Genomic DNA, 16,139 nt, shown 5'->3' with positions numbered 1-16,139 from the left:
GAGGAGAGCCTAGGGGACTAATTAATTTGGTTAAAAAAAACAATTTTAAGGTGAAAGTCCTAGACTCTGGTTCATAGGACATATTGTGGATCATTTTAACATTTCATAGTACTACTCAAATCAAACACATTACAGTGAAATATATATATATATATATATATATATATATATATATATATATATATATATATATATATATATATATATATATATATATATATATATATATATATATATATATATATATATATATATATATATATATATATATATATATATATATATATATATATTCACTGAAAAAAACCATAGGTTTCAGGCCTTATATAGTTAGGGATTACCTTTAAAAAAAAATTGAAATTCACTCAAAAAAAGCTTTTAGGGGTGTTATAGTTTGCTGGATATTTCACTCATAAAAAACCATTGAAATTGCTCCTATATAGTTAGTTGGACTAACTATATTTCATGCACCCGCAATGCACTGCTGATGATGTCACATATTAGATCATTCATGACATGGTCAGTGACATCACTGATGACATCTCAAATGACATCACTGATGGCATCATCCAGTGAATTTGGTTTGCTTCTTTATTTAAATATGCATTATATATATAGCAATTTGCATTGAAGAATGAGTGGATATATATAAATAAATATTTGGATGGAGGATTTAGTAGCAGTGTAATTGACTGTTTACTTGACCAATTTATAGTGTCTCACTAAATATAGTGGATAGGGACTAAATTGTGCGAATATCTGTATCACTTGGTCAGTTGTTGTGTAAACTGGTTCTCTAGTTGGTTACTAGCTATGTTAAAGTCTATATTAGTTATTGATTAGATAACTGAGTATTTCTATGGGAGAGTGAAAGTGTGTGTGGTTCGTTGGGGGTGTGTGACTGTCCAAAGATGTGTGAATAGTTGATTCAGTAGATATATGAAGTTAAAATTACATGTTCTAACAGTTTGGGTGAGTGAATCTCTTTAAGGGTGTGGTGATGAGCAAATATATTTCTCAATGGGACATGTCCAACAAACTGGAATAATCACATCAGATGTATTTGTCCTGTCAGAGCAATGAGTTGCACATTTTTCTGCTCTCTACACTGTCAGCGACATGGTTAGATCAGGCTTATACTCTAATACTGATGATGTCTGGACCCCTCTCCTGGCTCCTTCAACCTGCTAAGGTGCACCTTCACTTGCCTTTACTGGAGATCCCCCTTTTCATATGAAATAAGAAAAAGCTCTAGGTCCTGATAGTATACCAGTGGACTTGTTTCACTCTGAGACAAAAATATTGGTCCCCTACTGAACAAGCTCAGTAATGTCATAGTGTGTGGCCTGGAAGTCCTGGAATCGTAGTGCGGTGCAATTATTGTTCCAATCCATACCAAGGTGTCAAAAAATAATCCTTCAAACTGTCGTCTGATTAGCCTTATTGATAACACACAGAAGATATTTTGTAGGCAAGTGCTCTCCCGGTTGCAGGGTTGGATGGCAGAACATCAGGTGCTGACGAATTTTCAGGCTTGTTTTCGCGCGTAGATAGGTACTATCGACAAGGTGTTTCACTTTGTGACCATTTGCTGGAGGTATATTTCTCTTAATAAACACCATCTGTATTTAGCCTTTATGGGCATGAGGACCCCATTTAACTTTGTCACTAGAGAAACGGGTGGCACTGGGTCAATATGGAATGCCACAATAATGTCTTTCATATCATAGTCTGACTACATTCAGATACTTAAGCGCAGGTCAGGTGGGACACCCAGGGGAAGTTAACTACCAGGATCCCTTCAAAGCGGGGTGAGGCAAGGGTGTGTATTGGCCCCTAAACTGTTCTCTTTGTACATAAATAGTGTAGTTGAACTATTGAACGAATGACAGCATGATGCATCTAAATCAGCCAGCATCAATACCCCCATACTGCTGTTTGCTGATGACACTTTCTTATTGTCGCGGACACCTTTGGCTTTGCAGTAACTGTTAAATCATTTCATGTAATTCAGCCCTGGGGCTTGGAGATTAATGTTGGTAAGTCTAAGTTCATTGCCTTAAATCCCCATTGTATGGTCAGAAACACAATGACTGTGAATGGAGCTGCTATTGATCAGGTCAGGGACTTTGATTACCGAGGGGTAAGGCTAATGGACATGCTTTCTTGAGATATTCAGCTGTCAAGCAGTAACTCTATTCTTTTGTATAAATTAGCAGTCATTGTGAAAAAATTAAGTCAATATCTAGTAGGACAATCTCCCCATCCCTTAAGGTATATAAAGTTATGGCCCAAGGAGGGGCATTGTATGGTGTAGAAATGTAGGTCTGCGGGGATGGCATCCAACTGAAATGATCCAAAAACAAATTTATGAGATTCCTCCTGAACGTTCAAGTGAGCACATCTTTCATACCCCTGAGGTAAACTCTGAACCTAAAAGGGATTGATCATATGCCCCAACTTCGCCCACTTTGGCCCCTTACCGAGCTGATCTTCAGAAGCTAATCACTTTAGACAAACACTGTGGGCCCAATTCACAGAACTGACTTAAGACAAAATCCTAAACTTACTATTTTTGGTATTCACAGAAGGGATTTAGTAGTAGTAAAGTTAGGATTTTGTCTTAAGTTAGTTCTGTGAATCGGGCCCTGTACTTCTTTGTTGAAAGTTGTAAAAGCCTTGTGCACTTTGGTAAAAATAGAGGCGGTGTGGGAAGATTCCAGCAAAATGGTAAAAACATCTATTAATTGTATTAGGGAGTTTTGGAAATGGTCCTTTTTGCAGGGTTAACACCAACGAGTTGGCCTTCCTCCTCCAATTGTTCTGACAGTCTTTTTGTTTGCTATATAACTCTGGGAACTTGAAAACAGCTAACCAGTGTGAAAGTGCTTGTGCTACCTCCCCTAAACATGCCATAATTGGTTTTAACCTGTTTAGCATATTAGATTTTTTTCTAAGTCCCTTGTAAAGTATTATACCAGGTGCCTATGGCCTATAAATTAGATAGTACAAGTGGGCCTGCAGCACGGATTGTGCCACCCACAGAAGTAGCCTTTCAAACCTGTCTCAGTCCTGCCACTTCAGGCACTGTGTGTGCTGTTTACTGCCACTTCGGCTTGCCATTTAAACCTACTTGCTAGCCCTTAAACTAACCGTTTATTATACATAGGTCACCTCTAGCAGGCCCGAGGTAGCCTTATGGGCAGAATGCTATGTAAATAAAAGGTAGGTCATGTACTTTAATGTTTGACATATCCTGGGAGTGCCAAACAGCATATTTCATTTTTCCCTGCTGTGAGGTCTACTCTTCTCATAGGCTAGCATTGGTAGTTCCCTTATATATTTTTGAATGGCCAATCCTGATCAGAAAGGAGTAGCTTTGTCATGTTAGGTTTATTTAAAATGGTAATGATAAATCCTTCTTACTGGTAAAGTTGGATTTTGCATTACTAGAAAAATGCCACTTTTAGAAAGTGGACATTTCTCTGTGCTTATAACTTTGTGTCCCTGACAGTCTGTCTCCAATACACATCTGAGCGGCGTGACAGCTAAACTTTGTGCATTCCTCTAGACAGCCACAGCACCGGAAATGTTGGTTATGACAGGGGATACATTTGTATTCATCTGTAGACAGATAGTGTTCCTGGGCAGGGAGAGCAATTGATGGTTCACACTTACATTTAAATAGGTTAGTACTTATTTATCCCAACCAATAGTCTGGAGCCAGGGCTGGGCTGAAAGGGATCTTTGTGCACTTCATAGGTCTCCTTTGAAGTCACTGCATACAGTCATTTCTGGGTATTATTGCTGGGGCTCTGACCTCTTTCTAACTAGACACTGCGTGGGGCTTCTAACCACACTCTGTTGGCTCTGCGTCTACACTTTGCCAGGAGGACTACTGTGCTGTCAAGAGGAACCACCATTTTCCTCACTGCTTTGCTGTGTTGGTTTGTTGCCTGCTGATTGTTGGACTGAAGGAGGTACTGCCACTTTGCAACTTGGCTTGATGTGTTGGCATGCTGCCTGCTAACTTTTTTCATACCTCACATCAGAAGTATTCTCCAAGGGCTTGTTGGCTTGCCCAATGTTCATTTAGAATCTCTCAGCCATCAATGATTCTTCCCTTCCTCCATTCCTGCCCCTGCCCCTGCCGTGGGACTCCACAACAGGTGAGTCTATCAATGGGAATTTAGCATGATCAGCACATGGCTGATCAACTGTTTGTGCAAGGATCAAGCACTTCAGATGAGCACACTCTTTGCTTGATTCGCACTGCATAGGCAAAGCATGCCAAGTCGGCAGCGCTCCTTCAGGGATCTGGTTACACCAGGAGTTGCAATCCAAATGGCCCCAGAGGGATCAGGACATGCTCTAATTTGGGGGCATTTCTTGTGCGCGATAGAGATCTCCGTCGAGGCCCCCAGGTGGTAGCGCAATCTACCCCATTGCTCTAAAGTGACCGCATAAAGAGATTATGTGATCGATCCTCGACCAGGATCATTGCACTAGCAGGACTACTGTAAATCCCCTAATAGATGTGAGGGTGTTTTTATTGTTGTATATATGTAATGTGAGAACTGTAAAAAGGTACATATGTGATTTCCATCACTGTGAACATATGTTCCGCAATACAGTGGGTACTATTCTGAAAAATGCATATCATGAAAAGTATACACTGTAATTCTATTGTTTTGGTCTTGTGTTTTTTCATAAAGTAGCAATGCATTTTTATCACCCTGTGTAGAGTCTCGTTTTGTGGTGCCTTCATTGTTTTACTGTTTCTGTGAGTTGAACAGATGCTTTACACATTACCTCTGTAGATAAGCCTGCCTGCTCTGCGCCAAGCTACCAGAGGGTGAGCACGTAGTATCTTTGGTGTATATATGACTCACCCTGACTAGAGAGTTTGGTACTGCCTGGTGTGGGTGCAACCTTAGCCAAGAAGAACCCCCATTTCTAACATTGAGTTTATTGCGATCAAATGCTCCAGGCAGTATAGTGTGCGTAAAAGACTGATAGTCTGATTGACAAGTTCCGAAAACTCAAATTGTAAAACTATTTCTTGAGAGAATAATTCCTTCTGATGCCAAATCTCTATATATATTTGTTTTAGACTTGGCACACTGCCACTCAAGGCATTTTCAGCTAAGTAGGAAAAGATGGGGAAGACAGCTGGAGGATGCCACCTCCTGTCATAATACCTTAGAAACTGAGGCACACTTTTTTCTTTATTGCCACAGATCAAAATCTCGAGGTCAAAGTGGATTCTCCCGATATGTCTTAATCTGGGTGTGAGATGGCATATTGAAGCCTTATGTCTTGAAAAATTTGACACATACGAACCAATTGCCTTTGCCCTGTCACGATTTTTCAAGTGGGCTTGGTATCTAAGAACTAGTTCTGTGTAGACATGGGGCCGAGATCCCACATATAGTCACTCTAGAATTGTTTGACTTCCTCTATGGTATAGCCACCTGTTTATAGAAATTCTAACCAATAGGCTCATTTATGACACATGTAGTCTCATATTACTTTGGCTACTCATCTCTGCAATATGGTACTTAAAGTAGGAACTGAGGGGCATAATATCAAGACAGGCGATAAAAGTATTGCTGATTAAGCGGCAGAAAACTGCTGCTAAAACTGCAATAATGGGCTTGATAATATGCTCTATGGAATTCCAATTGAAGCCCATGTTAGATGTCCTTCACATTTAACATGGGCTTCAATTGGAATTCCATAGAGCATATTATCAAGCCCATTATCCCCGTTTTAGCAGCAGTTTTCTGCCGCTAAAAAAGCGATAATTTTATCGCCTGTCTTGAATATATGCCCCTGAGACCTTCACACTGATGATGTTATTATTATTTTCTAATATGACTTTTTCTTTTAAGTATGTTTTATATACATTGACTTGCACTCATCACTGTAGAAGTGCTTGACCTTTTTTAATAGAAGGGGAGTGTGTCAATGACTTTTGAATTGTTAGATACACATCTTTGCTGCTAGGCTGAATTGCTGATTTTTTACCTTGGATTATAAACTTGTGCTCCAAGTGAAATATATTCTGGACTAGGGACAAGTTTGTTTCGTAAAATTTGCACTAATAATTAGACTAAGGCCTGGATTTTGCACATGCTGATTCTTCTGAATACTTTAAGCCTATGCCTAGATGCACTAGCCACTTTATAGTCAATTGACTTTCTATCTTTCAAACCTGATGATGTCTGGGGAATTATGATTCCATATATGTTGAATATTGGAAGGTTTATATATTTTTAAATTTGTATATTTTTGTAATTTATGTAATATGATGCTATGTGATTTTCCTGTGTCTGTATCATATGTACTCATATGGTTGTTTATGACTGAAATAAAGTATTTTTGAGATTTGAAATTCAACCTTGTTTCCAGTGTATGGGCTATATTATGGACCAGGATAAGCTAAAACCCAGTATGCTACCTCACGGTAAAGCATTTAGGAGATTTTACCAGAAGTCCCATTTTATGTGTGTTCATGACCTCACATTATTTTCTTCTTTTACATGCCCTCCTGTGGGATTTGAATAAACAATTCCTAAGGAAATTGAATGGGTTAATGTCTGATGAGAAAAAAATGAAAATGTGTAGAATATTCAAGGAGCCCCCGTTCCAGGTCCTCACTTTGAGATCTACTTCTTGGTCATTCAAAGAGTTGTAGAATGAGAAAACAATGGTTGTACACACCTGGTGATTATGGTATAATATTTGAACAATATGATCCATTAGAATTAGCCGATAATGTAATTTCTCACAATTACTTACTAAAATTACATTTCAGGTGCTGAGACCAGCATGTCCCTTATGTGGCAGGATGTTGAATTAAGTTTAATTTTAAATATCATGTTATGAAAGGGTTGGTTCCTATGTGATGACACCCATCAATATTGTCATACATTTTGAGATGCTGAGTTTTCAGGAGCTGGCACAGCTGTTAGAGAAATATTTTGCATACATGCCAAAGAAGTCGGAATTAACAAGCCAGTACATTAAATGTAGTATCTCCAGCTAAGGAAATTATTTGTCAATGCTCTCCCAATCCATAGCCATAAAGTTATAGTTCAGCTCCAATTTCAATAGCAATCTATGATGGGCTGCATTTCCTGGGCTTCCTGCAACCCAAACAGCCTTCATAAGCCAAGTTGGAAGCTTCTCCAGACCTGGCTACAGAATGATAGGACATACATGAAATCAGCAGGCTGGATTAGTATTCATTGTGACATGCACAATTTTTCAGTAGGCCTCATTTTGAGAAGCAGACAACATTTTATTCCTCAGTCTTAATATTATATATTTTTGCATTTTCAGAGAATTTCTAAAGATTACTCTGACATATTATGAAGAACCTAGGACCTGGAGTTACTAAAATATTGCACAGGTTGTTTCTCTGAATAACTGTATTCAAAGCTACGTCACGACCAAGGTAGCCTTTACAGATACTGCTCTGAGCAGGTTGAAAGGATTCAGCTACCCTCAAACCTCGTTACTTTTGGATGTTTGCAATCATTTTTCTGTTTACACATTATTAGTCAGAAATAAACAGAACATCTATTTGGTTAGAAATTATTATTCAGATGGATTGTTGATGAAATGAAAGGCTGTTTATTTAGGCTGAACGAATTACTTGCTTGAGAACTTCTTTCTGATATTCCCTTTCAAGAAGTTACTTTATCGGCTCTTCAGTGTTTCTGAAACTGTACTGTCTTTTTAGCCAGTTCCTCCTGGGCCTTTTAGAATGTAAATCAGAATGAACACATAGGGGATGGTACTGACCTAGAGTTATTCTATTTAGACCAGGCCACAGAATGTATGTGCATTACCACATATAAAGAAGTGACCAATAAAATAAAAAAGATTGCGAGTCGGAAGTGGCATATCCTCAACATGGTGAAATCATCCCTCAAATATCATCCTAAAGAGAAAAAGCATATACAACAAAATCTTGTGAGATTTCATAGAACTACCAACAAAACCGGAAAAAATATATGAATGAGTTTATCAGCATTGAAGGTCCTCTCAAGAGTGGGAGCTGCACATCAGGCCATAGCTCACAGAGTGTTTGAAAATAATGTTGAACATATCCATGTGGGCACAGGGAACTCATACTTCCCCATGGGCTGATGAATCTGAGACAGTGTTAAACCTGAACTTCTTGAGACAATGTGGCCCTGATAAAAGCCACCCAACAACATATCAAAACACAGTCAATTGCATAGGGGTCCACTCATTGATTAAGTTCTAGATCAGTTATAACATTTAAGCGATTTATTAAAAAAAATTGGAAGGTGTAGAACAGAAATCATACATTTGAATCCATAGGTCAATGACATGAGGCTTTCAGAAAACAGGACATACAGATTAAGTGCAAAATCAAAATAATTCTAAGTCCCAAATGAGCAGCAAAATCAAAGAGAAATCATGCAGCATCCCTATTGTCATCAGAAAGGCATCAGAAAGGTTTTCCGAATGAGCTTTATACACAATCTTGCAAAGAAATAATCATATTCCTCATGGTGCAAGCAAAATCATCACCCCCTCAGAAAATTAGAGCACAACTTTATAAAACATCATATTGCCATAGCAGCTAAGCACTATCCCACTCCATGAATATTGAATACATCCATTCTATGCTAATGTCATGTGGAGATGACAGGACAACTATAGGTTATAGGGATATTGTAGTTAGGAATTTTCATTTAAAAAAAACCTTAGAAATTCAATGAAAAAAACCATAGGTTTCAGGTAGGTTATAGTTAGGAATTATCATTTAAAAAACCTTAGAAATTCACTGAAAAAGCCATAGGTTTCAGGCAAGTGAGTGCTGAAAGATTATACTAGTGTATGATGAGGTGTATCTGATTGTCACGTGTATGATGTCATCAGTGATGTCATCAGTGATGTCACTGACTATGACATAAATGATGTAATATGTGATATCATCAGCAGTGGATTGCGGGTGCGCGAGTTATACTTAGTACAACTAACTATAACGGAGGAATTTCAGTGGTTTTGTACGAGTGAAATGTCCAGCTAACTATAACACCCCTGAAACCTATGGTTTTTTCAGTGAATTTCTAAAGGTTTTTTAAATGATAAATCCTAACTATAACCTGCTTGAAACCTATGGGGCCTCATTTATGAGAAATGACGCATCGCTGCGTGAAAGCAGCGATGCGTCACTTCTCAGTGCGCCCTCCTTGCGACATTCCTGATGCGTCATATTTAATGTATGACGCATCATGTCGCAAGGAGTTACAGATACGTCAGTATTTCTGACGTATCTGTAAGCGCAAAAGTGACGCATTGCTGGAGTGTGTCACAAAAGTGACGCAACTCCAGCAATGCGTCCTTTCACATGGGGCAAGCCCCATGTGAAAGGGCCTGCGTCAGTCTTACGCCTGCTGTGAGGCAGGCGCAGGATTTTGACGCAACGGTGTCCTAAAAGTGACGCAGTGAAATCTCATAGATTTCACTGCGTCACTTCTACGACCCTTCCTTGCGTCAATACGCCCCCCCTTGCATACATTATACCTGGCGCAGGTATAATGTGGCGCAGGGGTTTACAAAGTGACGCATCTACCTAGATGCGTCACTTTGTAAATATGACGCAACAAGGCGCACTTTTTACGCCACTGGTGCGTCACAAAAAGTGACGCACCGGCGGCGTAAAAGTGACGCAAGGGCTCATAAATGAGGCCCATGGTTTTTTCAGTGAATATACATATGCATGTCAAATGTTCTTTTGGAAGTTCTTTTTTTAGGCACCTTAGACGAGTAATTTATTGCGGTGAATATCTTTGAGTAACATATGTCAGGAGGCTCCACTGCATACACAGCTCTGAAAAGAGGCGAAGTTTGTACGAGGCTGAAAGTAAACGTTAAACACTGGCTGTAATAATAGAACGGAGGTTGGGCTTCAGCCGGCTGATTATTGTCTGCAGGAGCTGGTATTGTGCTAAGGCGCCCAATCGATCAGGGCACTTCTGGCAGGCTGCCAAGTTATTACTCCTGCTTCCACTGCACGTGAAACATAACACTTTGTTGAATTGCAGCACTGATGCATTTCACGGAGACACACAGCTTCCTTCCAGAATGTGGGTGGCGCGTCAGAATAAATGTCACACACAGGAGCACACACACACACACGCACTCACGCAGATTTTTTAAGCCACATATAATTATTAGGAACACATTTGCGATTTGAGGCATTGAAAATGAAAAAGGTCCATAAAATAGTTCCTACCGTATTATCCAGCGGCAAACCTTCTTTGTGTCCTGAGGTTTGTTGTAATTACTTGATTGAAAAGAACCAGACAAACCAGTCAGCAGAAACTGATTATCACACGTAGTAGCTGTAAAAATATACCATTTTAAATCTGTTATTGAGCTAACTCAATCTCGATAGTTCATATTTACATTCTTTTTCTACTTAGGCAATTTGATGATAACATAACAATTGAAATTAAATTAACAGGAATACATATACCGTCCTGGATTACGTTAGATCGCACCTGATACAAATATTACGATTTTCCTTTCTTCATCACTCCAGTATATTATAGAGGATTCTTCTCTCGTACTACAAAACCATCTAAAGTTTGTAGAGTCGATCAATTGAAAATAGAATCCCTGACTGTGATTCCAAATGAATACAAGACAACAATGCTCATATACTGCAATAAAGGCTGTAATTGCATGCAGCTTAATTAACTGGTGTGACATAACAACTTTGTTTTTTCACTATTGTGATGACACCATGGGGTATTCTTTCTTACCACGTGTTCCCACGTGTTCCTCCGCTTAGAGACATTCTCAAGAGACAGATGCACAGTGGTGGAATGGGCAATGACGTTGTTTTCCATTTCAACCACCTTTCTCTGCACCTTCCAGTTCTCAAAAGGCCAGAGAGAGGAGGGAAAATGTCAAATGACTCATTGACTATGCAGCGTGTTCCTTCTAAAAAAATATGCTCACAGGAAATGACAGACCACTCTGAGAGACACTCACTGCTACCTTACCCGTTCTTGGCTCATAGATCATGGCATCAGATGGAGGACAGAGTGGGAAGCCACAGAAAGTGGTGTGACAGGGTGGCAGAAGGCCAGGTATCAATTGAATTTGGGAACAGGGCCACCTGAAATCTTCTTTCTGCTGTGTCTTACACTACATTAGCTCTGTCCCTTCTAGACAGTATCCTTGCTTCTGCTTAAAAAAATGTATTTCTTTCCCCAAACACATCTCATCAACGCTCCTGATTTGTCTTCTTGGTGTCAAGAGGAAGAGGCATTTTTTGTATTGTCGCTTTTTCGGTGTTGTATCACGGGGTTTTCTGTTTTATGGACTGTTTCTTTCTGCTATTGAGTCTCTGAGCACAGTGAAACTGTCAACGAGTCTCAAAAGAATACACTTTGCTCCTATAACAAGAGGGGACAGTAGCTGCACCCAGCTGGCTTATTTAAGTTTTCAGTAAGGCCATGGTAAGTTGCTGAATGAAATGATCCAGTGGCATGCAAATTGAATGTCACATGTTGGTCGTATTGTATGTACATGTACATTATCCATATGTATTACTCGAAAAAATACTGTTTGAGGGACATCATTTTGGTCTGGTTTGGTGCACCTTAAACCTTGCAAAGTGCTACAAAAAACCAAGTTAGTATTAGCAACTATAGCGGCTTATAAAGGAGGCAGAAATAGCTCTTAGGGTTTAGAATACGTAGAAAAAGGGAACCAGCGCAAGTGCTTTAGATGAGGCAACCTGTGTATATGCAGACCAGAAGAGCAGATGCTCCATAGCAATATTGTAAGAGCTTTCAAAAGAGTGGCTGGGTATGGAACCCCATCTGCTTCATATGGAAAACTTGCTGAGTGAATGTTGCATTATGCAAAATTGAACACTGATAGCTGCTCTGTGGAAAATCTTACATGAAATGAAACTGTAAAAAACTTTCCATTTCTATGCACAATCAATTACCACCTACAATTTAAATAAATGAAGGATGGAGTATGAATATATATATACAGGATAGATGATAACTTTTTATGGTACAAATAACCCTCGGTAATTTTGGAAGCCTCAAGCAGTTTCGTGACCACATAGAGGAATGAATCCGACGGCCTTTAGGGCTGTTCCTTATAATACATGATCACACCATCACCCTTTCATTAAACCACTTTGGTCACTTGCTTTTTTAAGTTCATTGCCAAAACGAAGAATAAAACAGAGGGGCATATTACCAACAACTAGCGATAATTATCGCTATGTTGGCTTAGCGGCAATATTTTTACCGCCGAGCTGCGGCGATTTTTATCGCTTAGGAACCTTGCTATTATCAAGGATTATCTCCTAAGCGATAAAAATCAGCAGAAATGCATGAATATCGCTGAAAAGTCAGCGATATTCATGCATTACCGAGCTAATGCTCTTAGCCATGTTATCCACCTACCATTGGATAACATGGCTAAGAACTGCTCAGGGACAGGTGTTAGCTTTTGGAAGTATTCGCGCTTAGCGTGAATATCTCCAAAAGTTGGTAATAGGAGATAGCGATGTTAGCGACTGTTTCCAGTCACTAACATCTTGGCACGTCCACTTTGCATGTCATTAGTGATAAATTTCACTGACATGCAAAGCGGGGCCCAAGATGGTCGCTATCTCCTACTAGCTGTCGCTAACTGGTGTTAGCGACAGCTAGGTAATAGGGAGATAGTTTTATCTCCGCTTTTTTGGCTTTTAAAGCCAATAAAGCGGAGATAAACCCCCTTGATAATATGCCCCCATCATCTCTAGTGTGAAATTAAACATACCAAACAGCAGTTAGTAATTTTGAATTTTCTTTATGAAGAACAAAAAGTCATTTCCCCTTATTGTTGTTTTCACTGTAGCTCAAATGATGCGACCTGCCTTTGGTTCTGGCAGACAAAACTGTGACATCAGAACTCAACTGTAACACCTGATTGCAGCTGAGCAGCCATGCCATTTCATTATTACAAGTGGCTAAAGATGTCACAACTCAGCTGTAACAAGGAAATTAGAGACAAGATTATATATAGGCCTTAACAGACCTACCAGTGTATATAATTGATCAATTAAGGTCCGACAGAGGTAGGTTTGAATAAAAGCACTGTGGTCTTGACACATATAGAACTGTTCAGTTCTAGCAGGCATTTGTTTGTGGAGGATTAAACAAATCTATTATCAAGTCAAGTGTACATTTCCATGGCAACACAACCTGGAAGTGTCTAGTCATATATTTTGAATGACCCTTACTGGCATTGCGGCTCCACCCTACTTGTTTCCCTACACATATTTATTATACTAATAAGGAATAATAGGTTATTATTCATTATCAGTACAATAAAAATGAAGATACTCAATGTGAATGAGGGCTAAGTAGCAGTGAGAGGTTTGTAGTGGCATCTGTCTGATGCAGGTGAATCGACATTTATGCATCTGTCATTAGACACACTGTCCATGGCTGTCAACGCTCCAGCTCTAACCTCATAGGCCCACCACGCCTCAGTGTCCAGTCATTTGTGACATGCTGTAGCGTCACTTTTAAAGGGAGTGCCTACCTGCTTTATTTGGGAAAAGGATGTATGAAATAGAAAGAGGTTGCAAGTTAAAACACGCACTCTGAATGTTTGAGCTCTCAGAGTCAGCTGTAGAGCAGCCCAGAGGTGCAATGGAGTTCCAAGAGCTGAAAAGTGACCTACACAGGCTCACTGAAGAAAAAAAGGTGCTTCTAAATGGTGTGTGAGTGAGCGTCTCTCTTTGTGTGTGTGTCTCTTATAGAGCACGTGCATATGTATGTGTGAGTTTGTGTCTGTGAGTGTAAGGAAATGAGTGTCGGAAGGAATGAGTGAGAGTAGGTGAAATTAAGTGAATGAAAATACATGAGGCTGAGCAATAGTGGGAGTATGAATGAGTGTGAGTGAAAGTAGGCGAGAGTGATTGAAAGTGAGTGACTTTGAATGAGGATGTTTGTGAGTGAGAATGAGTGAGGCGAAAGTGAGAATAAGTGAGTGAGAGTAAAATGGAATGCAAATAATTGTGAGTAAGAGTGAGTGATTTTGAATTTGACTGATTTCAAATGAATGAGTCGAAATGAGTGAATGAGAGAAACAGTGAGTGCAAGTGAGTGTAAGAGTGAGTGAGAATGAATGAATGAGTGTGAGTGGGTGAATTAATGTAATTGAGCGTGAATGACTGGGAATATGTTTGTGCACGTGTGTGTGTGTGTTATGTTTGTGAGCACCCTGGCAGATGGTCGGTATTTCTTCACTTACTGAGGCACTCATTGCAAAATGCTAGGTCAGGCTTACTGGAGGTAACTGTTTGCATATGCAGCCTCCATTACAAAATGCAGGAACTGGAATGCTGTAGGTAATACTTTGCATATGGGACACCTAGGGTCTTGGCATGCAAGAGGTAATTATTGGCATAATGACCACCTGGGAGAAAATACTGGCACAAGCATACTATAGGCAATTCTTTGAATATGGTTCACACAGCACAAAACGTTAGTGCTGACATATTCACGGAGTCAGAAATTGGTTTTTTAATTTGGGAATGAGTGACCCCACCAGCTTAATAAACTCAATGACATTAGGCCAAAACTCCGTTTTTAGAAAATCACTGCTCAATCCTCGCTAGCAATGTCACGTGCTGCAGGTATTTCCTAGAGAACTATGTGTTGAGTTCAACCAGTACCTACAATTTTAAAGTCAAGAAAAAAACTTTTTTTTAAAACAAATCAATTTAGATATATAGGTACACATTTGTGAGTAAAAAGGTATAAGAAATATTAAAAGCCAATAAGGGGAAAAAGACTCATGATTTTTTTAAGATTTAGGAACAAAAAGCAAAAAAATTAAAAGCATCATTGAAAAACAATAATTCACATTTGACCAGGAATTAGGCATTATTTCAAGCTGATCACTATGGAGCATAAATTGTAATTGTAAAAACCAAGCAAGTCATCTCATGTATACTGTCAGATGTAATCTTTTTATAGAATTCAAAACCCTCTAGTGGGGCAAGATCCAAAGCTGTGGCCAGCCAAGGTCCCTCAGTGTCATATATATTATTTTTGAGTTCCCACTGCAGCCATTGTTTTTGGCTCCAAAATCTCAGAGCAAGACAAAGTTGGATTGCATAGTCACTGAGAAACATTTGCTCCCTCATCCCAGTCCAAGGTTTTACCTTCAAACTTTGTTGTCATTTTTTGTTTCTCCAAATACTCCAGCTGATCAAGGCTGAAATCTGTAGCTGGGGAAAGCTCCACAAAGTTAGGTACTTTTAACATGAGATCCTGCTAAACATGTATGCGGTATAGCAAAAACACCACGCTGAACAAACCTGGTTTTCTTGCCCATAATCAAAGCAACCTACTTGAGCAAGCATCAGTATCTCACCCGGGTCCTCTAGATGGAAAAAATTACTAACGTTCACTTTTCTCCAACTGCTGGGAAAGTTCATTTTGGTCAGTCCTACAGAAAATCAAGTCCTCAAGGCAGGCTTCTATGCATCAGCTATTTTTTCAAACAAGGCTCCTGCATGTTGCATTCTCCTGTGATGACCTGAGCTCTGAGTAAAGAACCCTTCTGTTTTTTGAGCATCGGAAGCAGAAAAACATTAAGCCAACCACTTGGCTTGGTGCCTAGCAGAGGAAATGAGTCCTTAAGTCCCTGAACTTTTCCTACCAGCTGGAGCACATATACTGTGGTCTTACAAGGATGTTAAATACCATATTAGGGCAGAAGCAAACACACTGTGTTATATGGCACTTATTCCTGGTACCAGCAAAAATGTGGCCCAGAAAAGAGTTGAAAATCAGCAGGAAGGGTGTATTTACCTTACTTTGCCATGGTAGGTAGTCCACACCAATAGGGGCGAAAATTATGGCATGCATGGGGGAGGAGCTGCAAAGGGGGAGCAGGATCATGACAACATGATGGCCATGACATACTAGAGGTAAGTTTTGACATACGGGTCAAAGATGCTTTCTAGATGGCAATAATGGCATAAACCTGGAACTGTTATATTCTATGATATTCTTGGTGTGAGAGGGCACCCATGAAAAAATGCTGACTTTTGT

The 16,139-nt window shown here is 39.5% G+C and overlaps 1 protein-coding gene across 1 annotated transcript in view; it reads right to left on the bottom strand.

Moving 5' to 3' along the window:
- Positions 1-16,139, bottom strand: part of TMPRSS15 (transmembrane serine protease 15) — a 1,377,509-nt gene that overhangs the window by 867,923 nt on the left and 493,447 nt on the right. The window contains exon 7 of the mRNA XM_086934040.1: positions 10,283-10,391. Within this exon, the coding sequence (XP_086790166.1) occupies positions 10,283-10,391 (109 nt within the window). The remainder of the gene's footprint in view (positions 1-10,282; positions 10,392-16,139) is intronic.

This window comes from Lissotriton vulgaris, chromosome 8 (assembly GCF_964263255.1).
Source record: "Lissotriton vulgaris chromosome 8, aLisVul1.2, whole genome shotgun sequence".
NCBI lineage: Eukaryota > Metazoa > Chordata > Amphibia > Caudata > Salamandridae > Lissotriton > Lissotriton vulgaris.
The sequence above is the reverse complement of the archived record's forward strand: the minus strand, read 5'-3'. Positions and strand labels throughout refer to the sequence as shown.